The sequence below is a fragment of the Hyla sarda genome, chromosome 6, assembly GCF_029499605.1.
Source record: "Hyla sarda isolate aHylSar1 chromosome 6, aHylSar1.hap1, whole genome shotgun sequence".
Lineage (NCBI taxonomy): Eukaryota > Metazoa > Chordata > Amphibia > Anura > Hylidae > Hyla > Hyla sarda.
In genome coordinates, this window is record NC_079194.1 from 208,324,604 (window position 1) to 208,351,645 (window position 27,042).

A 27,042-nucleotide genomic window follows, 5' to 3' on the forward strand; every position below is an offset into this window, starting at 1 on the left:
GCCCTAAACAGCAAACCAGTTTTACTGATGGCCCTTAAAAGTTGAATTAGAGACAACAATTAAAGGTACTGGCAAAGGGACCAACATTGTCATCATTAGGGCTCCATGAAGACATTTTGCAGGGCAACATTTAAAATTTAGGTTTTGTGGTGAAAAAGAGTGGCCTAAAAACGTCTTCATGTAACCCCGGCCGTGATTACAGATAGAATTCACCTAAAAAAAACATTTATATGGATAAACAAGCTGCTTGGTAATTACACCGCACGATGGATCAGGCCAGACCATTACATCTGCATTATTGCCTGATCCAGCCTCTTTCACGGAAGGCCAACTTTAGCTTTTTAACAAAATGTAAAGTGTACGAGCCTCACACTAAGATTTCTTTTTGCTATTCTGGTCATATTACACCACAATATAAACTGCATACTCACAAATAGAAATTTGAATTTCCGCCTCGCTGAAAGCTGATATTTGCACAGAATCGCTATGCAGAGCTCTTATGAAATTAGGAAGCGTGTAATTAAGAATGCTAATTGGGTAAAACAGTTGGCCATTAAGACTATAATCAGGACACTGGTTTATAGTATTTACCAAGTTGAAAATAGAAGCAGTGACAGGGTTTCACTGGCTTGAAACCAGCTGAAAACCCACTACTTGAATTTGTTTTCTGATTTTCTGTATTACAGCAACCCATCTCAAAAGTGAATTGTGACACGTTATAACCAGAGTAATTATCTAGGCAAACAACAAATCTTCTTACATATAAAAAAAAAAAATTATAAAATAAATTCTCCTTGAATTTGGGAAGGATACAGCCATGGATTTCACTCTTTGAATTGCAATGAATGAGATTCACAGTGAAGCTCTGCTGTATTTTACAACAGATTAGAGCATAATGTGGAATTGAAAATCTGCAGCATGCCTAAAATTTGCTATAAATGTTTACACAGTAAGTATATGGGGTTTGTTCCAATGCAATTTAAAGTACATTGTACTGTACTTTGTTGAATGTTTACAATTTTACTATTTATATTATAAAATATTCCTGAAATCCTGCTGTTTTCACTCTGGCCACTAAGCCTAATAATAGCCTGGTATTTCCTCTTCTGAGGAGAAAACTTTTTAGCAGTTTTCTCCTCGCCATCATAGGCAGGTCGACAGTAAAATAAATTAAATAGATTAGAGAAAAAAATTTAAACATGTTTCAGCATTAAAAGCATTTGCTTCTAATACAGGACATAAAAAAAAAATCTATGCAATATATACTATCTTTTAAAGGCACCGTGATCACACAGACAGCTGTACTTGAAAGCTGCCAAACAGTGGCAACATCATGCCACTGTGCTATTCCTTTCCCCCCTGATCACTGGTGCCCTTACACCCAGTATAAGAAATTTAGATATTGATGCTCGGGTCAGTAAATTAAAAAATTTAAGTTAAGTGAAATTCTAACAAAAAGTCACGCAAGAGAGAAGTCGCCAATTGTATGCATTATCAATGTGTCCTTAGGCATCCTCAGGTTGAGAACATAATATTTAGATGTAACACCAATGGTTTTATGAAAAAAGTGTTAAATTCAGCTCCTAAATGCCTCAACTAAGCGCCATTCTACCCGCAGCCAGTAGCTGTGCGAAATCAGTCTGCAGCTCCATACCAAGCATAATATTATGCTGAAGACAGATTTCGCACAACTATGAGCTGCAGATGGGGTGTGTGAAGAACGGCGCCTCATTTGAAGCATTTTGGCACCGAATTCAAAAAGAAGATACATTTAAAAAACTGACTGACTATCTTTAAGGCTGGGTTCACACTACGTTTTCTCCCATACGGGAGCGCATACGGCAGGGGGGAGCTAAAACCTCGCGCTCCCGTATGCCTTCGTATGCACTCCCGTATGTCATTCATTTCAATGAGCCGGCCGGAGTGAAACGTTCGGTCCGGTCGGCTAATTTTTGCGCCGTATGCGCTTTTACAACCGGACCTAAAACTGTGGTCAACCACGGTTTGAGGTCCGGTCGTAAAAGCGCATACGGCGCAAAAATGAGCCGACCGGACCGAACGTTTCACTCCGGCCGGCTCATTGAAATGAATGACACACGGGAGCGCATACGAAGGCATACGGGAGCGCGAGGTTTTAGCTCCCCCCTGCCGTATGCGCTCCCGTATGGGAGAAAACGTAGTGTGAACCCACCCTAACTCTGCTGCACAATAGTCATCTGTCATAAAGATATTTGGGGGGATTTATCAAAACCTGTGCAGAGGAAGAGTGGTCCAGTTGCCCATAGCAACCAATCAGATTGCTTCTTTCATTTTCCACCGGCCTCTAAAGAGGTCGCTTCAACGCTGTATAAATTACATACAGAAACACCTCTCTGTAGGTGGGAAAGTCTTGCATAAGATAAAATTATTGGGGGAAGATTTATCAAAACCTGTCCAGAGGAAAAGTTCTCCAGTTGCCCATAGCAACCAATCAGATCGCCTCTCATTTTTCACAGGCCTCTTTAAAAATGAAAGAAGCAATCTGATTGGTTGCTATGGGCAACTGCACCACTCTTCCTCTGCACAGGTATTGATAAATCTCCCCCATTGGCATTACGCTTTAACATTTTTGGGATGTTTCATGGCACCCTCGTAATAAAATGTATGTTAAAAAAAAAAATGGATATAGAATAGTAAAAGGTATCTGAATCTAACAGTTGTTAAAGGAAGTACATTGCTGCTATTTTATTTTAGACATCATAATGTTTCTATCTGTACAGTGGAATATAACCTTAAAAATGTCGATGGGCCTGACCACATGCCATAAGTATGGTACACAGCATATGAATTATTGGGCTTATATTAGCTCTGATTGTAAGAAGATGGATGTCTAGTGAGGAGAAAGAAGGGCTGTATGCTGAAAGCCGCTTCCAGTTGAATGAATACAGCAGAGTGCCTAATCTCCTAAGAGAATCGCTAACACAGGGCTCACTCATACGGATTAACACCAAATAAGAGGAGTAGCATGTGAGGTGAACAGAGACACTTTTTGCTTTGTGACCAATCGACGCATCCTCCCTGTATTGGGCTGATGCACAGATGATTTACCCTGACTTGATCTCATCTAAAAAGGTACCTGCTGTACAGATGTCAACTGAAAAACAAATAGGCATTAACAGACCCTGGGGAAGCATTACTGTGCGGAGGAAGTGAAGCCATCGGACGTCTCCAAAATAACAGGAAAGACATTGCATTAAACAAACAAACAAAACTACACGTGCACCATGCCAACTTATTGACTGTTCTTTTTGCTATGAGGAAATAGACACCATGAAGCTCTGCATTTCTATTTACTCACTGTGAGGAGATGTAATATAAAGGGAAGGAGGGTTTCAGAGCAGGTTATTAGGTCATGTGAGAAACCATGGACGCCAGATATGGTGGCTATACACCTTAGCTAAAAATAGGCTGAACAGTCTAAAGTAGTAGTAGTAGTACAACTCTCCCCATGGCAGATGACAGGTAAGAGAAGGGTGAGGCATGCTGGATTTTAACATGCCCGATAAACTGCTGCAAGGGGTGTCAGTCAATGGCTTATTCTCTTCTCCCCACTAAAAAAATGATGCAACCTCAGACAACCATGTATGTCAGCCAAACAAGCTATCTAAACTATCGCAAGTGTATGGCCAGCTTAAGACACTCCAGTATTCTCATATTATTCCTTTCCTTGTTCCCAGAGTGACATAAATTTGGAAGATAATGAATAAAGGTAAAGCTTAAGAAGTTGCCCCATATCATTTAGATAAAAAGCAGATCGGGGAGAACGTGGCTACAATGGTCCTACCGCCTCTGTGCGGCCACTGTTCTATTCATTGTGTGGTTGCCAATGATTTTTTAAATGCTGATCTTTTTTGATCTAATATGTTTAGGAGCTGAAACATTTAGGATCCCACCAACAGAGATGTTAAACACGGCGGTGCAGAATTATTTCTAGCATTGTCTCAGATTCTGTAAGTACGAGGGGATTACATGTAACGGGAAGAACGTTTACGCTGCAATCATCAGGAAAGTTTACCTGAAGCTCCGTCTGGAAGAAGAACTTCTGCGGGCACTGGGAGCAGTCGTAAATCTTATCCTCTTGCCCATGTACTGCAAATATGTGTTGTTGTAGTTTATTTGCCTGTACAAAAACTGAAGATGAAAAGAAAAAAAAAAAGTTAGACACTACATACAAGACTGAAAATCACAACAAATGCTGTATGCTGCTGTACGGGGGGGGGGGGGGGATTCTGTAAACTAAACTAGTAAATATGCTCTGAAAGGGCATAAAGCACAGTCACAAAAATTGCATATTACAATTCACTGACAATCAGGCTGGAACTTAGGGCTAAGTATTGACTTAAGACAATATCTGCCTTCCAAATCGAAGCATTATCCCAACTTCAATGTTTTTCTATTTGAGGGAAAGATGTGAAAACAAAAAGGTTTACAAAAAGTAAACAAAACTTTACAGCTAAAAACTGAAATAAAGAGTAAGAGGCAGTTATATCACCATTTTATAGCAGCTATTGGGCGACCAAGTGTTGCCACGGTGCCCTTGAATTTAGGGCTATATAAAAGTCATTTATTAATGCAGTTTTGGTTCATCCTACAACAGGCACTATTTAAGAATAGTTGTCCTGTTTTGTTTTTTTTAGATCATTCAAAAATAGAAAACATTATTTCTTTATTTTTTTATGTCACATATTTGTTATGTTACATATTTGTTATGATGCCCCTGCTTTTCTTTTCATTCTGTTTAGGAGCAGCCATCTATTGGATCCAGTGCTCATAAGAAGCCACATTTAGGCTGGGTTTACACTTGGCAGCTTTTTGGAAAAATGCCACTGTAGTTTTTTTGTGCGAAAGACAGAAGTGTATTTAAAAAGGAATGGGAAATACAATGAAAGGACTTCTGCTTATTTCACATGGAACCACTTCTGGCTTTAGTTCAAAAACTGCTGTGGCAGTATTCCAAAAACTACCAAGTAAAAACCCAGGGCTTGTTCACATGGGAAGATCCACATAGTATTTTATGCTGCGTATCCGCCAACAATGGACCCCTAAAAGTGTGCCGCCAGATGTGCCTGCTCAGAGCAGACACACTGCTGCGATGTGCGGGTCTCTGCGCGCATGCACGGTGTATTCGCACACATCGTGGCTGCTCCCTGAGCTAGGCAGAGAGCAGCCGCAATGTGTGCAAGTTTACAGTGCATGCGCGTGGCGACTCGCACATGGCAGTGTGTCTGCTCGTAGCGGCGGATTGCTGCTCCGAGCAGGTACATCTGAGGCACACTGTAGGGGTCCATCGTAGGCGGATCCGCAGCGTAAAATACGCTGTGGATCTGCCCGTGTGAATGAGCTCTTAGGCTGCATTTCTACATGGCAGTTTTTAAGCTAAAGCCAGATGCACTTCTGGTTTTGGCTTACAAAAACCGGCAAGGGGAATGCAAGCCTTCATGATTGGTGCATAAGTAAAAGAATCACGCCAAAGCATGTGAACAAGGGAATCCAGGTGATAGGATTGACCTGCTGTATGTATGTTTACCAGCTCTAGGCACATTAGGTGGATATTCTGTAAGACAATTAAAAGAACACAGGGGGCGCCATAACAAGTATGCAACAGAAATATCTATAAAAACAAAGGAACATTTTATTTTCTATGATTCTAAATTAATTTTATTTGGTGATCTAACAAAGCAAAGAATAGTTAAACCTCTTAAAACCGACCACCCCACTCCAAGACCACTCTTCAATGTAATTTTGGGTGGTCCTCTCAGAGGGTTCACTGCAATATATTTTTATTTTACAGAGCCTATAACCACAAGTTTTCCAGTGAGAGGTGCTCACCAAACAACTTCTCACATCCTAGCTTCCTGGAGCTATGTTAGTAGTGGTTTTTGGCGGTTAGGCAATCAATAAATAGTTAAAGTAAAACTTTCAGCAGGGTAGATCTATTATATGAAATATATATTTACATAGCTTCCATACTGTTTATACAGGACAGTATATTCATGGAAAAAATTATTTCAATACATATGTAATGCTGAGCTGGAAATTAGTTGCCGATCCGCATGTTGCGAGCTATTTTTTTCTTTCTTTTACAATATGAGATTTAATCATCACTAGAGCTGAAGTAGTTGATAAAGTAAAAAACAAAATCAAAGGAATGTCATCTCCAAAGCCTTGTCTCCTTTATCGTGCACAGCGATGTGAATCATTGGATTGTCTATTTGCATCCTTTTGTTTTAATTTGCAGGCTGCCGCCTGTAGTCGGTCATGCATTTCACAGCTATCTCTTCATTACATTCTGGGGGAGAAAACTCCTACAAATGGCAGGATGAGGAGTTTAACCTGGAAACACATTTTGTTGTATTGTGTGTAATTCCGCACTTCTTCCCATGTGCTGAATGTTGCAGATGAGCGCTGTTGTAATATATATGATAGACACAGCTGCTCTGGGGCAAAGTCCTCTTCTTCTCACACCATGTAATTGTAGATTGCTGAAGGCTCTTATGGTATGCCACAACTCAATAAGGTATTTCATGATTTTACAATACACTTGGCCTAATAGAATTTAAAGCACTGCTATTTGAATGGTTTTAGACTGTGGTCACAGGTTGCGGATATACTACGGTTCTGTCACTGTTTTGCTGCAGCTTTCCCAAAATCGCTGCAGTTTAAATATGAACTCTGTTTGAATTTTGAACTCTGTAAAACCATGGTGTTTGTGCTGCATTTTCCGAAAACCAGGACAAAACTACAATGGTACTGCATTTGAGCCAAAATTTAAGGGGTACTCCGCCCCAAACATTTTATTCCCTATCCAAAGGTTAGGGGATAAGATGTTTGATCGTGGGGAACCCGCTGCTGGGGACCCCCGCAATCTCTGCAGCGGCAGCCCACCGTCATCACTACAGAGCAAACTGTCTCTGTGCCTGATGACGGGGCGATGCAGGGAATGGAGCATCGTGATGTCACGGCTCCGCCCAGTTATATCACGTCCCGCCTACTCAATATAAGTCTATGGGAGGGGCACCCCCTCCCATAGGCTTGTATTAAGGGGGCGGGGCATGGCATCACAGGGACAGACCCGTGACGTCATGATGCTCCGTCCCCTGCATCACCCCATCATCATGCACAGAGCCAGTTTGCTCTGTAGTGAGGACGGCGGGGTGCCGCTGCAGAGAATGCGGGGGGGGGGGTCCCCAGCAACGGGACCCCCCCAATCAGACATCCTATCCCCTATCCTTTGGATAGGGGATATGATGTCTTGGGCATAGTACCCCTTTAAACTGCAATTAAATGAACACTGCCTTAAAGGGGTGGAACTCCGGGGGAAAACATTTTTTTATATCAACTGGCTCCAGAAAGTTAAACAGATTTGTAAATTAGTTCTATAAAAAAAAATCGAAATCCTTCCAGTACTACTTAGCTGCTGTATGCTACACAGGAAGTTGAGTTGTTCTTTTCTGTCTGACCACAGTGCTCTCCGCTGACACCTCTGTCTGAATCAGGAACTGTCCAGTGTAGGAGCAAATGCCCATAGCAAACCTCTCCTGCTCCGGACAGTTCCTGATATGGACAGAGGTGTCAGCAGAGAGTATTGCGATCAGACTGAAAATAACTACTCAACTTCCTATGATACATACAGCAGCTGATAAGTAATGGAAGGATTCAGATTTTTTTTTATATAAGTAAATTACAAATCTGTTTAATTACTTTCTGGCACTAGTTGATTTGAAAAAAATGGGTTTTTTTTCCACCCGAGTACCCTTTTAAATACTTCCTTATAAAATAAGCATTTTCTTAAATATTTTAAAGATTTAAAAACAAAAACAGTTACAAGGCATCTCTGTCTCTTTCATTGTGTCATCAAACCCTGGTCTCCTGATCTGATCCATCCTAATAACAGCAAAGATTTGTTGACAGGAGGCAGGGTTATCTCCCTACTCTGCTCACTCCCAATATGATGTTGCTATGACATTCAATGATGTTACAGAAAAGAGTGAATATAGGTTATACTGTACATGAATAAATATGATCAAATAATAAATAGGGACTATACATCTAGAACACAAACATCTTAAACATATGAACCTTCCAGGTCCTTTACTGTCCACATAAAAAGGACAATCTCTCCCATCCACATTCATTCAAGGTACAGAGCGCCTCTCTCTATGTGTCGTCCTAAATAGGATATATAGACATGAGTTCATGGCCTGAGAGAATCCCTTTAAAAGGAACCAGTCTTTACATTCGTGCTGCCTAAACCACAAGTCATCAGGGCAGTCATGCCCATGGAGAAGCCACTGGAAACTTTTCCAATGGTTCAGGCAGCATGAAAGTGGCTACAAGCTAGAGCTTTATATTAAAGGACTTGGCCCAAGAGCAAATGTACAGGGGAGAGGGGGGGGGGGGATCCCTTTTTTAAGCCATAACATGGACATTCTGCAAAAGTGGCTGCATTTATCCTGCAGGGGACCTTGGCAATAACATCTCCGCACCAGTGGCTAGAAAAGCCGGATCTGTGATAATCTACCAATGTCCACAGAGATTGTATTTCGGAGGTAACGCCTTTACCAATAAATTTAAGCTCATCCTGAAGAAGAACAGACCACCAAGCCTAGTAAAAGCAATGTTACAATGTTGTTTGTATCAATACACACTTTCTAACTTCCTATTGACAATGGAATCTCTGTATAATATCAGATAAAACACACTTAAGTAGAATCTTATGTCAGGAATTTTTATTTGGTGTCCATTTACAGAAAAACTGTCCAACAGAGGGACCTCAAGGGACTTCTTCCTGGGCCTAGGCTTCCCTGGGAAATGCGGTCTCTATTGTATGACTCCCCCATGACATCATCTGTGGTAAAACCAGGCCAAAAAGTAAGTACAAATATACAGTCCTGAAAGGAGAAATCAACAAAACCAATATGTCCTGGAACACAAATGAAAATAAAGCGGTGCCAGAATCCAATCAGGATCCCCACGGAAGATGAAAAGATTAGAATTGGGATACTGGCGATACAGTTAACAGTCAGACAGACATAATGCTATAGAGCTTTTTCTATTGCTAGTAGTAATCAATGAAGACATGAAACGAGCTCAGTGCTGTAGATAAAGGCATCTATGGTACCATGCCTGAATTATACCTGGAGCAATGAAAGCCTGATCTGCAGTGTTAACCCTTACCTGTAAAACAAACGGGGCATTTAAACGTTCCTCCCATTCCTTCAAAGCTGTGTTCAATCAGGTGACACAGGAGCTTCGCTGGAGAATCAAACATCTGGTTGCACAGCTTGCACTCGTGATTGATTCCTTCCTCTGCAAGGTTCAAATGATACACACTTGTTAGTGACACAGCAGATTAGTATCTGAAATGCAGCATTACGCTCCGAAGCGCAAACAGTCAGCACTACTTCAGAATCTGTAGTCAAACACCATCTCTCATTATAATTAAAGTTCATTAGACACAAAAGAAAATTGACATTCAATTCATTGTCTGCACTGAAGCCCTGGCTGGCTCTGTCCTGGCTATGGTAGAAATGGTACGCAGCATTAAAGAGGTAATCCATGGAAAACCATTATTATTATTATTATTTTTAAATCAACTGGTGCCAGAAAGTTAAACAGATTTGTAAATTACTTCTATTAAAAAATATTTACCCTTCCAGTACTTATTAGCAGCTGTATGTTACAGAAGAAATTATTTTCTTTTTGAATTTCTTTTTGAATTTCTTTTTTGTCTTGTCCACAGTGCTCTCTGCTGACACCTTATGCAATACAACTATGTCCGTATCAGGAACTGTCCAGAGCAGGAGAAAATCCCCATAGCAAACCTATGTTGCTCTGGACAATTCCTGACACGGACAGAGGTGTCAGCAGAGAGCACTGTGGACAAGACAAAAAAGAAATTCAAAAATAATAGAATTTCCTCTGTAGCATACAGCTGCTAATAAGTACTGGAAGGGTAAAGATTTTTTTTAATAGAAGTAATGTACAAATCTGTTCAACTTTCTGGCACCAGTTCATATAAGAAAAAAATAAATAAATAAATAAATAAAAGGGTTTCCACCGGAGTACCCCTTTAACTCGAGGTAAGCACTGTGCATCTTTGTTTTACAGTCTAGGGACCGTGTTTTTCAGCATTTTGCAGATTTGTCACAATAGCATTGATACACTCTGTGAATGCAGCAGGCTGCTATTGCAAACACTTGCTTCCTTGTTAGGACACATAAGTCAAGCAGTGTTGGGCGACAAAACATAGATCCTTCAACAAACCAGCAAAAGGTCCTAATTATTTTTCATTTTGTTCTGTCTTCGATGACCCCTGGGGGTCAAATGAGGTCATAAGACAGAACACTGAATTGAATCTAACTTGCAGCCTGCACAAGCATGGCTGCCAAGCGGTTTTTAACAAACTTACGCATTGACAAACCATATTGAATGAAGGTAATTTACAGTTCAGAATAGTGATATAAACACAAAAACAGTACACTATGACCTATAATATGTTATATCAGTGGTCTTCAACCTTCGGACCTCCAGATGTTGCAAAACTACAACTCCCAGCATGCCCGGACAGCAAACGGCTGTAGGGCATGCGGAGAGTTGTAGTTTTGCAAAATCTGGAGGTCCGCAGGTTGAAGATCACTGTGATATATACAATAATAACCAACATAAGCTCATATAGCTTCATAGTAATCTCAGATGCATCGTTTTTTATGTCTCCCATTTTTACTGACTGCCCAGGGATTTACCGATGCTTTACAGCCCTGTATATGAGGGCAATACAATTGTTGTTAAAGGGGTTATCCAGGAAAAAAAAACATATATATATATATATATATATATATCTCAACTGGCTCCAAAAAGTTAAACAGATTTGTAAATTACTTCTATTAAAAAATCTTAATCCTTTCAGTACTTACGAGCTGCTGAAGTTGAGTTGTCCTTTTCTGTCTAAGTGCTCTCTGATGACACGTGTCTCGGGAACCGCCCAGTTTAGAAGCAAATCCCCATAGCAAACCTCTTCTACTCTGTGCAGTTCCCGAGACAAGCACAGATGTCAGCAGAGGGCACTATTGCCAGACAGAAAACAACAGCTCAACTTCAGCAGCTGATAATTATTGGAAGGATTAAGATTTTTTAATAGAAGTCATTTACAAATCTGTTTAACTTTCTGGAGCCAGATGATATAAAAAAAAAATTAAAAAAAACCCTTTTTTTTCCTGGAATACCACTATAATGTAGTTCCTTCCAACGCAGTGACAACTTGTTTTGTGAGTCAGCTATGACCAGTCGCTTCAACACTGTATAAATTACATACTGAAACACCTCTCTGTAGGTGGGAAAGTCTTGCATAAGATAAAATTATTGGGGAAGATTTATCAAAACCTGTCCAGAGGAAAAGTTCTCCAGTTGCCCATAGCAACCAATCAGATCGCTTCTTTCATTTTTCACAGGCCTCTTTAAAAATGAAACAAGCGAGCTGATTGGTTGCTATGGGCAACTGCACCCCTCTTCCTGTGCACAGGTTTTGATAAATCTCCCCAAATCTGCTAGCATTACTGATAAATGTAAAGGTGCTAGGTTTATTATGCGTGCACATCACTACGCTCTATGGACCGCTGAGTACACTAAAGTCTATGTTTAAAGCATGTATATTGTGCAACATAGACATGGATATGTAAATAAATACAGCACCTGTATATAGGCATCTTCCTGATGATATAGGGGGAGATTTATCAAAACCTGTGCCGAGGAAAAGTTGTGCAGTTGCCCATAGCAACCAATCAGATCACTTCTTTAATTTTTCACAGGCCTCTTTAAAAATGAAAGAAGTGAGCTGATTGGTTGCCATGGGCAACTGCACCACTCTTCCTCTGCACAGGTTTTGATAAATCTCCCCCATAGAGTTTTAACCAGTGTAAAGTGTACAATCCCTGTAGAGGTAATACTAGCTTCAGATTACAAGGCATTCAGAAAGTCTTCAGACCCATTTACATTTTTACACATTCTGTTTAGTTGAAGCCTTTTGTCACGAAAGAAAAATAAATTATGCCCCCCCCCCCCCATATCATTCTGCAGTCAATAGCCTAAAACAAGAATGTGAAAATAGGATTTAAAAAAAGGAAAAAAGAACTTTGTACATATGGCTCTCTCTCATCTCGGAGAGGTTCCTCCACCTTGATTGGAGTCACCTGTGGTAAATTCAGCCTGTCTATATAATGTCTCACCGCTGACAATTCATATTAGAACAAAAAGCAAGACATAAGGTAGAAAGAACTGCCTGTAGAGCTCAGAGAAAGGACTGTGTGGAGGTGTAGAGCTGAAAATTGGTACAAAATTTTTTCTACAGGACTGAAAGTTCTCAAGAGCACAGACCTTCATAATTCTAAAATGGAAGAGGTTTGGAAGAACCTGGAACTTTTCGAGAGCTGGCCACCCCATCAAACTATATCATGAGGGGAAAAGGGCCTTCATAAAAGAGGTCTCCATGATCCCAATGGGTACTCTGGCTTGGCTCCAAATTTCCTGTTTGAAAAGAGCCTCCACTCAGAAAAGATACATAAAAGCAAAAATGCAACTAAAGGACTCTAAACAACAAGACACTAACGAAACTAAGATTGAACTTTTTGGCCTCAAATCTACGCGGCATTTCTGGAGGAAACCAGGCACTGATAATACTGCCCAATACTATCCCTACAGTGAATCATGGTGGTGGCAGCATCATGATGTGTTGGTGAGGGTTGAGGGTAGGCCGAATAAAGCAAACTAAAGAGATATTTGACCAGTTTCCAATAAAGCAATGGCCCTAGGCACATGTCCATAAATCACTCATGTGAGGTTTTGGCTAACTATATGGATGTCGTTGAGAGGCCCAGACACAGCCCTGACCTGAACCCAATCAAACATCCCTGGAGAGATCTGATAATGGCTTCTATTGGTGATCTCAAACCAATATTACAGTCTGTGGATCTGTAGAATATTTTTCCATGCAATATTTAATTCCTTTTCAATAAATTAGCAAAGATTGCTAGCCTTAAGTTTTAACCTATCGTTATGGGCCACAACATAATCAAATGTAAAAAAATAAAAATAAATAAATTTAAAAAAAAGCATTATATATACAGCTAGTAAAATGGTGGATGGCTCTGGCCGGCTCCTTACATGACCGGCTCCTTACTCCTTACTATCTTGGGCCGAGGCGGGACATTGCTGCGTCTGGTGATACACTGACGGCTCTGCGACGTTCCCATCCCCAGGAAGCAGCAAGAGGATCACAACGGAGGACCATGAGGCCGATACCGGAGCAACGGGGGAACGTAGGAAGGAGAGTTAAAGTTTAGTTTGTTTATTTTTGCAGCCTGGGCACACGAATATGTAAAACTCATGCAGTACAGATGTCCTTAAAGACTAGAGAGTTTGCGTCTGGGTTTTGGGAGCGACTGAAGGTTCTGGAGATAAAGTCACTCCCATACTCTAATTTGGTGGTGATCTCACAGGTGTGTGAGCATTGCCAGAGAGCAGAAACTAGGAGTTGCCCTAAAGCAGATCAACTTGTTTGTGGTATATTGGATACTGATCCACTGCACCAAAAAGACTGGCATTAGGACTGAACTTGTCAAGATCCGGGAGAAGCTCAGAAGTTTATATTTGTGTGAAGAACCCGATATGTGAAGGATGTTTAAGTTTCTCCTATACTGCATGCTGCAAGTAGAACTTGCTGTATGTAAAATTGTTATTGTGTGTTTGTGTAAATTATACATATATATATATATATATATATATCTTTATTCACACACAGAGATAAACACATAAACACACAGTCAAAATTATTTGTGCTTCATTTACTGTAATTTAATTTTTATTTATTTTTTAACGCCAGCCCATATGGCCATTGATCGGCACAGCAGGCTGGCATTGTATTACATACCAGTCATGATAAGACCATTTGATTTTCAAATGATCTGCAGAGGAGAAGAGACTCCCCATCCCCCTCCCCTCCCTTAACCCTAGGGATCTACATAACTCTCATACTAGTCACTAACCACATCCAAACGAGAAACAATAACCATTGTTGTGTGGCAGTAATTGATAAAACATACACTTGCACAATTCTTATTCTAGATAGATAACGGGCACAGATTTGCACTTTTAGACATTGCACGGTAGAGAGCTTTGTGAAGAAGGGGAAAAAAAAATATCAAACACTTATGTGGACACACATCTCACAAAGGAGGCCTTGTGAATAATGTATGAACACATAGGTGCATATGACATCTTAACACAGCCCTTGTTCTTTTCATGTGACAAGCCAGTGTCAGAGATAATGTGATGTCTGCTTCTCCGCACAAGGCTTTATTTTGTGTGTATATATATTTGCTTTACATCAAACTCGAGCATTACTGGCACAACAAAAAAGATTACATAAAAATAATAATTGGATCCAATAATTTGGATACAAAGATTGTTTTAAAAACAACAACAAATGAGATATATATTTATTAATTACATCGAAATGATAAATATTTTATAATCATTTTTTCTTAAAATAAATAAAAAATAGTCTTCTGAGCTCTGTACGAGTTGTAACTAAATTGTGGGTAAACCTAGTGTTTTTTTTATGTACTCTTACATTTTGTGTATTAATTTAAACTTTGTAACAACAACAACAAAATAAAAAAAATAGTAAATATTCCAAATTCTGCTTAAAAAGACACCAAACAAGTTAAACGAGATCCATTAGCAGTGAGTGATGAAAATACGATTATCTTTAAAAAAAAATAAAAAATGAATAGCAGAGTAATAAGCATTCATTTTCCACTTCACTACTCAAAAAAATAATAGGATGTGCTCTTGCTTAAAACAAGCAGGCCTGCTGGATTCTGTCAGGCTGAAACTATGTCAGGCCAAAAGAGGCACAGAGAGAGCTTTGTGCACAAGTATCATGGGGAGATGATAGTATCCTGTAATGTTCTCACTACCTACTTTTGTCTGCAAAAGCATTTGATCCTTGACAGACAACTACTTATTTCCATAACGGTCTGGAAGGGAGGGGGCATAGATACAAATCAGAGCCGATTATGTGAATTCTGAAGGTGAAACCTGGGCGGTGCCTGGAGATGTCAAAGGCAGGAATTTGTATAATTTTTTTTTTGGCACATAATTTAGTGCCTGTTAGAGAGGCATTGACCTCCTCGCACTGACTACACAATACTCATTCTTCAAATACATTCGACTGGCGCGTACCGCGTACAATACATGTAGATCTGGACTGCAATCACCTACTCAAATATGATTGAAATAATGGAGAATATGATGTCTGATCGGGCATATTTTTTTTATTTTTTTTTATTTATTTAATAAAACAGGCATATTCTACATATGCACTAGATGTCATTAACTGGCTTAGGCAGTTTAGAAAAATCAGAAGTGGACGAAAAAAAAATGGTTTTATCATTTGTAAGCCAAGAAAATCTGTCACGAGGCACAGATGCATTCAACAATTCTTACGATTTTACGGGCTGTGTCAATTACAGCAGCCTCCTGGTGGGCATGCAATGTAATTAATAATAAGTATTTAGCTGATGCATCAATTGCTTTTCTAATTGTGCCAATCTACAGCTTGCTAATGGCTGGAAATGTAGAAATGAGCAAGCACATATATATATGCTCAAAAGGATTGGCGCCGCTGCACCCCTGTCATTAGGCTGCAACTTGAGACCTTGTACTAATTCTCCATAGCATCTTATTTTTATTCTTTACATTAACAAATCTCCTTGCAGCACAATGCCGGGTTGCTGTGTGGCCTGAAGCAGGCAGTCACAAGCTCAGAGACCTGACGATGGATTAACTAGTTACAGTTGTATATGGCGTAGGGAAAAGGCTTACACTGAAATACAAGCGCTTTCACAATGATAGAATTGATATTTGGAAATAAAAAGGAATACCAGCAAAAATAAACATAATATTTAAGCACATAACAGCATGCATTTCATAGAAAACAATTACCGTATTTTTCGCCCTATAGGACGCACCGGCATATAAGACGCACCCTATTTTAAAGGTCTAAAATCTTGGGAAAAAAAAAAAAAAAAAGATTCTGAACCCAACAGTGATCTCCAACCTGCGGACCTCCCGATGTTGCAAAACTACAACTCCCAGCATGCCTGGACAGCCGTTGGCTGTCCGGGCATGCTGGAAGTTGTAGTTTTGCAACATCGGGAGGTCCGCAGGTTGAAGACCACTGGTATAGGAGGTAATACTCACGTGTCCCCGCCGCTCCGGACCCGTCACTGCTGCCCTGGATGTCGCTCCATCGCTTTCGCCGCGTCCCCGTGGTGTCCCCAACGCTCCGGACGGCTTCTTCCCCGGGATCCACCTCTCCGTCGCCGTCATCATGACGCTATGCACGCCGCTCCTATTGGATGACGGGACAGCATGCGCGACGACGTGATGACGTCGAAGGAGAACGCCGGCCATGCAGGGGATCCCGGCACAGAGCAGACACCGAGGAGGCAGGTAAGGTCCCTCCCGGTGTCCTGTAAGCTGTTCGGGACGCCGCGATTTCACCGCGGCGGTCCGGAACAGCCCGACTGAGCAGCCGGGTTAGTGTCACTTTCGCTTCAGACGCGGCGGTCAGCTTTCATCGCCACGTCTGAAAGGTTAATACAGGGCATCACCGCGATCAGTGATGTCCTGTATTAGCCGCGGGTCCCGGCCATTGATGGCCGCAGGGACCGACCCGATAGGTGTGTATTCACCGTATAAGATGCAACAAACTTATCCCCCCCCAGTTTTGGGGAAGAAAAAGTGCGTCTTATACGGCGAAAAATACGGTAACCTTAGCAGGTTTTTGTGGGAGAAACAACATGTAAACAGGAAATGATGTGATCTGAAATTTAGGACACCAGTTTAGGAAAGCTAACCACCGAAATAAAGTGTAACGTGCATCAAATTATTTGTAGCTTGTAGGTCAGCTGAAGCCCCCAACTTCACTTCCAAAGGCAACTGCATGTACAGAACAAGAGGATACACACTTTTGTTATCTCTGCATGCAGACAAGCAAAAAGTGGTGAAACATAAAAAGTAATAACTAGTAATTTACAGCTTTATACATATTTAGTTATATTTAACATCAGCCCAAAAAAAACATAACTGCAAGTCAACGAGGGTGCACAGAAGTCAACTAAAGTCCTAACTTTTGCAGCATATTAAACTTGTCTGCATGGAATCCAGCAGTGTTCTATGGAGCGGTGATGCTTCTAATGCGTAAAGGTTATAGAAGGAATTAAAGTATGGAATCCACAGTGAATTCTTGTTGCTATATTGTGCTTGGGAAAACCTCTCTCTCCCTGTTTATTTCTGTATCACCAAATCCTTTGCCTGCCCTATATTTCAGTTCCTACCTACTTTCTAATTAATCCATGAGGAAAACGCTGAGCTCCCTTTATTTATTTCCCGGGAGGTTGTGTTCCGATGTGTGTCAGGCAAAAACGGGACTATCCACTAGCTCCTGGGGGCTCCAAAGGCACAAATGAGGTCTCCGAGTCCTACCTTGACACAGAGGGGACAGAGACGCTTCTCAAAACAGCTCTCTGACAATGAGGCACACTGGGGTTCTCAAAGGCTTGGGATTGATGGTACGGACAGTGAGTTTATCACCTAGGGAGCCTTCCAAAAGTCTCCAGGGTTTGCATTAGGTCAGTTGCTATGGAAACAGTGAAAGAACTCAACCTTGTAACTGACCCTTCTCTCTTTTTCTCCATCCATGGGCCACTTGGGGCCACAGCTAGAAATCAGACTAAAAAATAATCTAGTCATATTTAAGAATGAAAGAAAGGGTGTTAGGGTGAGACTTGACAAAGCAGGGCTAATTCCGTCTATACAACAAGGAGGATCACAAATCTACGTCTCTGGGGGAGGGGGGGCATAAAAACAGAGGTTTGAGCCACTATTCTGTAACACACATCTCCTGCAGTTTGTTACAAATTAACCTCTGAAAATATCGACTTGTAAAGGAAGATCTTAGATACGGTGACTGACAGTGAAAAGAGAAAAACAAGATCAGCAGCACAATTTGTAACATCCCTTGAAGGGTCTTTTGAAAAGTCCAATGTACTTTAGCACTGTTGTATAGGGAAACTGAACTGTGCTCGCAAAAAAAAAAAATTCCGAAAGAAAAAACATTTTTTTTTGCAATATGTTAGACATACATGTCAGGAGAATTTTCCATCAGATACTATAAATGCTCACACCAAGCCTACTACTACTTTATCACAAGAGGGGAATTCCGCATGCCAAAAGATTATTGATTATAGGAGATATATGAATGCAAAGAAATTGCTGTTTTGCCCTAAAAACCAATGCTTAGTCGTCCATATTCACACAGATCAAAGAATTAAAAACAAACAACTATTCCTCTAAGATGATAAAGAAGGACTCCAATAGCCAGGGACCAGAATTCTAGCTATAACAAGCTGTCACCTATTGAATTTAGACACGGACAAAATAATGTCGCCAACATGAAAACTAGGAGTCATTTCTTCTGAAAGCCTGTAGAGTTTGTTTCTTTGCCTCCGCACACTATCAATGACATCCTCCTCCTCGGCTGTTTTTGTCAGTGCTACGTTTGGTCTGACAACAGATAATTGTCAGCGTCTCTTGCTCTGTGCATCTGGAGACTTGCTAGTGGAGATATTTTCTGGAGGTTTGGCTGGATTTGACAGGATCAGAGCCTCCTTTTGAGTTTTGGAACAGTAGGTGGCAGGATCTCACTGATCCTCTGTGACAAGCACTCGTTTTGTTGTGCCACTTACGCAACTCGACAGTGATGCCCTTTTTAAAGCCACCATTAGCCACAAAAATAGCAACCCGTTCATTTCCCTTAGGGGCCCAGGTGCACAGAATGAGGACGATGCCAATGTGTTTCATACATGGCCATTCAAGGACAAAACAATAGATGCTAGTACTGTACATAAACAAAGATCTTTTTTTTCGCAGGCTAAATATATGAGCTGCACCAGGGTGTCCCTTGATAAAATACAGTTTCCTGCTTGGATAGTGAATCATATATGAAATGCCGAGAAATGAAAAAAATGCAGGATGTGTGCTTTGAACTCCTGTGGGACAGCAAGGTCTACAAGCAACTGGTCAGCGCACAGTACTGGGCTTAAATATAATTTCTATTGCGGCTTTATCTCTAGATGGATTAATAGGGCTTTTGCTGTGAAAATTAACAGTAAAAAAACAAGTACATAACTAATAAAAACACAAACACACATATTATATACACATATATATATATATATGTGTGTGTAGATATACACACACAAATATATAAATTATATATATATATATATATATATATACACACATATATATATATATACATATATATATATATACATATATATACACACACACACACATACACACACAGCTCAAAAAATAAAGGGAACACAAACAACACAATGTAACTCCAAGTCAATACACTGTTCACTCAGGTAGCAACACTGACAATCAATGTCACATGCTGTTGTGCAAATGGAACAGACAACAGGTGGAAATTATAAGCAAATAGCAAGACACCCCCCAATAAAGGAGTGGTTCTGCAGGTGGGGACCACAGATTACTTTTCAGTTCCTATGCTTCCTGGCTGATGTGTTGGTCACTTTTGAATGCTGGCGATGCTTTCACTCTAGTGGTAGCATGAGAAGGAGTCTACAACCCACACAAGTGGCTCACTTAGGGCAGCTCATCCAGGATGGCACATCAATGCAAGCTGTGGCAAGACAGTTTGCTGTGTCTTTCAGCGTAGTGTCCAGATCATGGAGGCGCTACCAGTTGACAGGCCAGTAGATCAGGGGACATGGAGGAGGCCGTAGGAGGGCAACAACCCAGCAGCAGGACCCCTACCTCCACCTTTTTTTTTTTTTTTTTTTTACAGAGAGGAGCACTGCCAGAGCCCTGCAAAATGACCTCCAGCAGGCCATAAATGTGCATGTGTCCACACAAACGGTCAGAAACAGACTCCATGAAGGTGGTATGAGGGCCCGATGTCCACAAGTGGGGTTGCGCTTACAGCCCAACACCGTGCAGGACATTTGGCATTTGCCAGAGAACACCAAGATTGGCAAATTCGCCACTGGCGCCCTGTGCTCTTCACAGATGAAAGCAGGTTCACACTGAGCACGTGAGAGATGTGACAGAGTCTGGAGATGCCACGGAGAATGCTCTGCTGCCTGCAACATCCTCTAGCTTGACCGGTTTGGCGGTGGGTCAGTAATTGTGTGTGGTGGCATTTCTTTGGGGGGCTGCACAGCCCTTCATGTGCTTGCCAGACGTGGCCTGACTGCCATTAGGTACAGAGATGAGATCCTCAGACCCCTTGTGAGACCATATGCTGGTCCGGTTGGCCCTGGGTTCTTCCTAATGCTGGACAATGCTAGACCTCATGTGGCTGGAGTGTGTCAGCAGTTCCTGCAAGAGGAAGGCATTGATGCTATGGACTGGCCCGCCCGTTCCCCAGACCTGAATCCGATTGAGCACATCTGGGACATCATGTCTCGCTCCATCCACAAACGCCACGTTGTACCACAGACTGTCCAGGAGTTGGCAGATGCTTTAGTCCAGGTCTGGGAGGACATCCCTCAGGAGACCATCAGCCACCTCACCAGGAGCATGCCCAGACATTGTAGGGAGGTCATACGGGCACGTGGAGGCCACACACACTACTGAGGCTCATTTTGACTTGTTTTAAGGACATTACATCAAAGTTGGATCAGCCTGTACTGTGGTTTTTCACTTTGGCTTTGAGTGTTACTCCATATACAGACCTCCATGGGTTGATAAATTGGATTTCCATTGATAATTTGTGTGCGATTTTGTTGTCAGCACATTCAACTATGTAAAGACGAAAGTATTTCATATGATTAGTTCATTCATTCAGATCTAGGATGTATTATCTTAGTGTTCCCTTTATTTTTTTGAGCAAAATATATATAGATATGTACACAAACACAGTGGGGGAAAAAAGTATTTAGTCAGCCACCAAGTGTGCAAGTTCTCCCACTTAAAAAGATGAGAGGCCTGTAATTTTCATCATAGGTATACCTCAACTATGAGAGACATTATGAGAAAAGAAAATCCATAAAATAACTGTCATTTTTAAAGAATTTATTTGCAAATTATGGTGGAAAATAAGTATTTGGTCACCTACAAACAAGCATGATTTCTGTCTCTCACAGACCTGTAACAACTTCTTTAAGAGTCTCCTCTGTTACCTGTATTAATGGCACCTGTTTGAACTTGTTATCAGTATAAAAGACACCTGTCCACAACCTCAAAACAGTAACACTCCAAATTCCACTATGGCCAATACCAAAGAGCTGTCGAAGGACACCAGAAACAAAATTGTAGACCTGCACCAAGCTGGGAAGAATGAATCTGCAATAGGCAAGCAGCTTGGTGTGAAGAAATCAACTGTGGGAGAGATTATTAGAAAATGGAAGACATACAAGACCACTGATAATCTCCCTCGATCTGGGGCTCCACGCAAGATCTCACCCCGTGGTGTCAAAATGATCACAAGAACACTGAGCAAAAATCCCAGAGAGCTGGGATCAAAGTAACAAAGGCTACTATCAGTAACAAACTACGCCGCCAGGGAATCAAATCATGCAGTGCCAAACGTGTCCCCTGCTTAAGGCAGTTCATGTCCGGGCACATCTGAAGTTTGCTAGAGAGCATTTGGATGATCCAGAAGAGTATTGGGAGAATGTCATATGGTCAGATGAAACCAAAGTAGAACTTTTTGGTAAAAACTTGAAGTGTTTGAAGGAGAAAGAATGCCAAGTTGCATCCAAAGAACACCATACCTACTGTTAAGCCTGGGTGTGAAATCATGATGCTTGGGGGCTGACTTTCTGCAATGGGGCCAGGACGACTGATCCGTGTAAAGGAAGAATGAATGGGGCCATGTATCGTGAGATTTTGAGTGAAAACCTCCTTCCATCAGCAAGGGCATTGAAGATGAAACATGGCTGGGTCTTTCAGCATGACAATGATCCCAAACACACCAACCTGGCAACGAAGGAGTGGCTTAGTAAGAAGCTGTTATGGATATTGAAATTATGTGTTTTTCCATCCATTATATCCCATGTAGTATACACATTTCCCTGCCCCCACGGTCAAACACAGCCACAGTAGGCGTGGCTAAAGAACCTGTTTTCCCACGTTATGTGAGGAGAGTAGGTAGACACTAAGCCAAATGGGTGGGGCATTAGGGGATTTTACTGGAAATCATATGGGCCTCTGTCTCTCTTTCTTTGGATCGTCCTTGAAGAGGGGAGCATATTCTGCTCTTTAGCCTGGGATGGATAATTATATTGATGGTTTCATTTCTACACTAAATATCCATGTATCACTTGGGTAGATTCATGCTAGTTTGCTAAGCAGAGTATGTACTATTGTATTAATGCTTGTATGTATGTCTTATTTTGTTTAGCTAATTAATGTTTTATTAAATATTATCCACTTTGCTGGTTACCGAGTGATTGTTGATTTGGTGGGATACACTGCTGGTACAAGACATTTCTGCCAAAATATCTTCTACTATTATTTCATAGTTGTACAAAACTTAATCAGTGTTTCTGGGCGTTTACAAACATAGTTAGGCCCTATAAATTTAGCCTGTACTTCCTGCTTCCGTTTCATATAGTTGGTGGCCATTTTGGGGACTCTAACAAAGAAAGCACATGGTCAGGGGAGGGGCATGTTTTGTTGTACTCTTATCCTAAAAACCACAACTGGTGTAGTCAGCAGGATTTGCCACAGTGGAACTGCAGACAGGATTATCACCCTAGAACCGCAACAGAAGCATTTCAAGGTCCTGGAGTGACCTAGCCAGTCTCCAAATCTCAACCCCATAGGAAACCTTTGGAGGGAGTTGGAAGTCCATGTTGCCCAGGGACAGCCCCAAAACATCACTGCTCTAGAGGATATCTGCATGGAGGAATGGGACAAAATACCAGCAACAGTGTGTGAAAACATTGAGAAGACTTACAGAAAACGTTTGACCTCTGTCATTGCCAACAAAGGGTATATAACAAAGTATTGAGATTAACTTTTGTTATTGACCAAATACTTATTTTCCACCATAATTTGCAAATAAATTCTTTACAAATCAGACAATGTAATTTTATGGATTTTTTTCTCATTATGTCTCTCATAGTTGAGGTATACCTATGATGAAAATTACAGGCCTCTCATCTTTTTAAGTGGGAGAACTTGCACAATTGGTGGCTGACCGTATTTTTTTGCCCTACTGTATGTGTGTATATACAATTTATTTATTTATTTATCAATCACACAAAAAGGAGGTTGCAGCAGCACTGTCAAAAATGGAGACTCTTAGCGCACCCCATGACCCCCCCCCCCCCCCCCCTTCTGGAGGGTGGTTTTAAAGAATGCATAATAAATTGCGAAATTGAAAAAAAATAATAATTGCAGGAAATTTGGTATGGATTAGGGATGGTCTTCTCAAAGAGGTGGTCTTTTGGAGAGGTTTTAATGCACCATTTTATTCGTGAGGGTAGTAGAACCATATCGTATATACTCTAGTATAAGCCGAGTTTTTCAGCACGATTTTTCGTGCTGAAAACGCCCCCCTGGCTTATACTCGAGTGAACTCTCCGCCTGTCAATCTCTTTAAGTAGTCTTCAACCTGCAGACCTCCAGATGTTGCAAAACTACAACTCCCAGCATACCCGGACAGCCATCGGCTGTCCGGGCATGCTGGGAGTTGTAGTTTTGAAACATCTGCAGGTCCGCAGGTTGAAGACCACTGCCCGTGCACTCGTTATCATCCAGACCCCTCCCCCTTTAGTTTTCTACTCAATTCCCCTCGGTGGTAAGGAAGGGTGAGCTGGTCCTGGCCATCTATGCTGCAGGGACCGTCCGGTGGGGAGGGTTAGTCGTTCCGGGCTGTCCATTTTCACCGGGAGGCCCTCTTCTCCGCTCCGGGCCCGGCCCCGGACTAGTGACGTTGCCTTGACGACAAGGGGAGGTGAGTAGAAAAGTAAAGGGGGGGTCTGGATGATGACAAGGGCCCGGGCAGTGGTCTGGAACCTGCGGAGCTCCAGATGTTTCAAAACTACAATTCCCAGCATGCATGGACAGCCGATGGCTGTCCGGGCAAGCTGGGAGTTGTAGTTTTGTAACATCTGGAGGTCCTCAGGTTGAAGGCCACTGAAGGGATTGACAGGCGGTGATGATGAAAAGGGGAGGGGTGATGATGAAGAAGGGGTGATGATGAAGGCGGGGGTGATGACATGGGGAGATGACGCATTTCCCACCCTAGGCTTATAGTCGAGTCAATAACTTTTCCTGGGTTTTCGGGGTGAAATTAGGGGCCTCGGCTTATATTCAGGTCGGCTTATACTCGAGTATATATGGTAATTGTTTGCTATGATCCAACAAAGAGGAATAATTGTAGATAAAATGGTTTTATCTATTACTGTTGATTTATCTGACCTGCTAAACTGTTGTTCTAAAGAGAAAGACCTTTTAGTTTAACAGGAATTCATTTCTATCATACCTAAAAGTCTCAAGATGGCAAATAGCAATTTTGTCCAATGAGCATACCACCGCTTTATATAAAGTTGGAGTTGTAAAGGTTGTGATATGTCAAGTTGCAGTACTGGCACATAGATTGTGGTTGGTGTAGACAATATATTCTTTATTATAAAACTGTAACTCCCTATAAACTAGATTGGCACATAAAGATATATAACAATTTGATCAAGCCCTTTAGTAGAACACAGCTATGCAAACTGGTAAAAAAAAGTCACGGACACATGGGAGACTGGCGCTTCAATATTACACACAGGTGACTGGTTTACCAACAAACCAATAGTCTAAAATCATCAAGCTTTGTAAACAAGCATTTAATATCGGTATGATGGATTCCAGCTTATTGCATGCCGTAACGTGACCACCACCACAGAGCAATAGTTACTGCCATAAGGGGCAAACACCTGTCCTGCCGATAAACAATATAACATTGTGTCAGACATCAAAAAGAATGCAAAAAGCTTGAGGATATCCTGTTGTTATTGGTGATGTTAATTTAGCGCTGAAGTGTACATAAGGGGATGTTTGTAATCAGCTCTCCAATAAACTCACAAATTACTCAAGTATTTTATAAGCTTGTTAAGGAGAAATCACTCCCTCAGCTGGTATATACTAAGTGATGAGGCATTACAGACCTAAAATCACAAAAAAAGGGGTTGTTCTATTTATTGTACTGAATAATACCTAGTGTCTCTTTAACTGGATTCCAGGGGGGAATAACGCAGTGTTTGGTTTGTTGACATCCACGGCGCTGTCAGAGCTCCATTTTGACTTTTATATTAAAATGGGCATTGGCGTCTACGAGGGCAGAAAGGCCGTTTTAAGCCTAAACTCAATCCAAGTTGGAGAAGCCTCCTGTCGCTATGCTGCCTGGTGTGGCATCTGTGGGAGCAAATCCAATTGAGCTCATTTGCATAATGATGAAGCTTTTGGAATTGTGTTCAGACTCGTACAGACAGGAAAAAATTAAATGCCCTTTGAGCAGCTCAGCAGAAGACACTGCTTCGACTTTGAAATGTTCTGAACAGACACAAGTCAGCAAATCATGAAAGTTAAAAGGGGCATGACCTGACATGTGGATAAGAAGGGGGAGGGGTTGGCAAAATAAAAAACAAAAAAAACAATGGCTAACGTTCCCAACTACACATGAATAAAGCATTTTCACCATATTAAAAGTAAACAATAGTGCATTATAAATAAATGTTACACAACTTTCTATACTAATGCATCATACTAATAGTTTTAATGTAATGTACATGTCCATATGTATCTGCTTCTTCAATTACAATACTTTAACCCCTTAAGGACCAAGGACGTACTGGTACGTCCTTGGTCCTGCTCTCCTGATATAACGCGGGGTTACACGGTAACCCCACATCATATCACGGCGGGCCCGGCGTCATAGTGACGCCGGGACCCGCCGCTAATAGCGCGCAGCGGCTAAAACCGAAAGTGAAAGCTGCCGGTTAACTCAGTGGGCGAAATCGCGGCATCCCGAACAGTTTACAGGACAGCGGGAGGGCCCCTACCTGCCTCCTCGCTTGTCCGATCGCCGAATGACTGCTCAGTGCCTGAGATCCAGGCAGATCATGCGGCAGAATCGTCGATCACTGGTTTCCTATGAGAAACCAGTGATCAATGATGAAGATCAGTGTGTGCAGTGTTATAGGTCCCTATGGGACCTATAACACTGCAAAAAAAAAAGTGAAAAAAAAAAGTGAATGAATATCATTTAACCCCTCCCCTATTAAAAGTTTGAATCACCCCCCTTTTCCCATAAAAAAAAAAACACAGTGTAAATAAAAACAAACATATATGGTATCACCGCGTGCGGAAATGTCCGAATTATAATATATCATTAATTAAACCGCTCGGTCAATGGCGTGCGCGCAAAAATAGTCCAAAATAGTGCATTTTTGGTCACTTTTTATATCATTTAAAAATGAATAAAAAGCGATCAATAAGTCCTATCAATGCAAAAATGGTACCATTAAAAACTTCAGATCACGGCACAAAAAATTAGCCCTCATACCGCCCCATACACGGAAAAATAAAAAACTTATAGGGGTCAGAAGATGACAATTTTAAACGTATTAATTTTCCTGCATGTAGTTATGATTTTTTCCAGAAGTTCGACAAAATCAAACCTATATAAGTAGGGTATCATTTTAACTGTATGGACCTACAGAATAAAGATAAGGTGTCATTTTTACCGAAAAATTTACTACGTAGAAACGGAAGCCCCCAAAATTTATAAAACAGCGGATTTTTTCAATTTTGTCGCACAATGATTTTTTTTTCCGTTTCTCCGTAGATTTTTGGGCAAAATGACTGACGTCATTACAAAGTAGAATTGGTGGCGCAAAAAATAAGCCATCA

At 41.2% G+C, this 27,042-nt stretch overlaps 1 protein-coding gene across 3 annotated transcripts in view; it reads right to left on the reverse strand.

Moving 5' to 3' along the window:
* ZNF423 (zinc finger protein 423) overlaps nucleotides 1-27,042 on the reverse strand; it is a 259,566-nt gene that overhangs the window by 15,873 nt on the left and 216,651 nt on the right. For all 3 annotated transcript variants that reach the window (XM_056526329.1, XM_056526332.1, XM_056526330.1), the window contains 2 exons: nucleotides 9,217-9,348; nucleotides 4,055-4,170 (listed from right to left, as the gene is read on the reverse strand). In XM_056526329.1, the coding sequence (XP_056382304.1) occupies nucleotides 4,055-4,170; nucleotides 9,217-9,348 (248 nt within the window). The remainder of the gene's footprint in view (nucleotides 1-4,054; nucleotides 4,171-9,216; nucleotides 9,349-27,042) is intronic.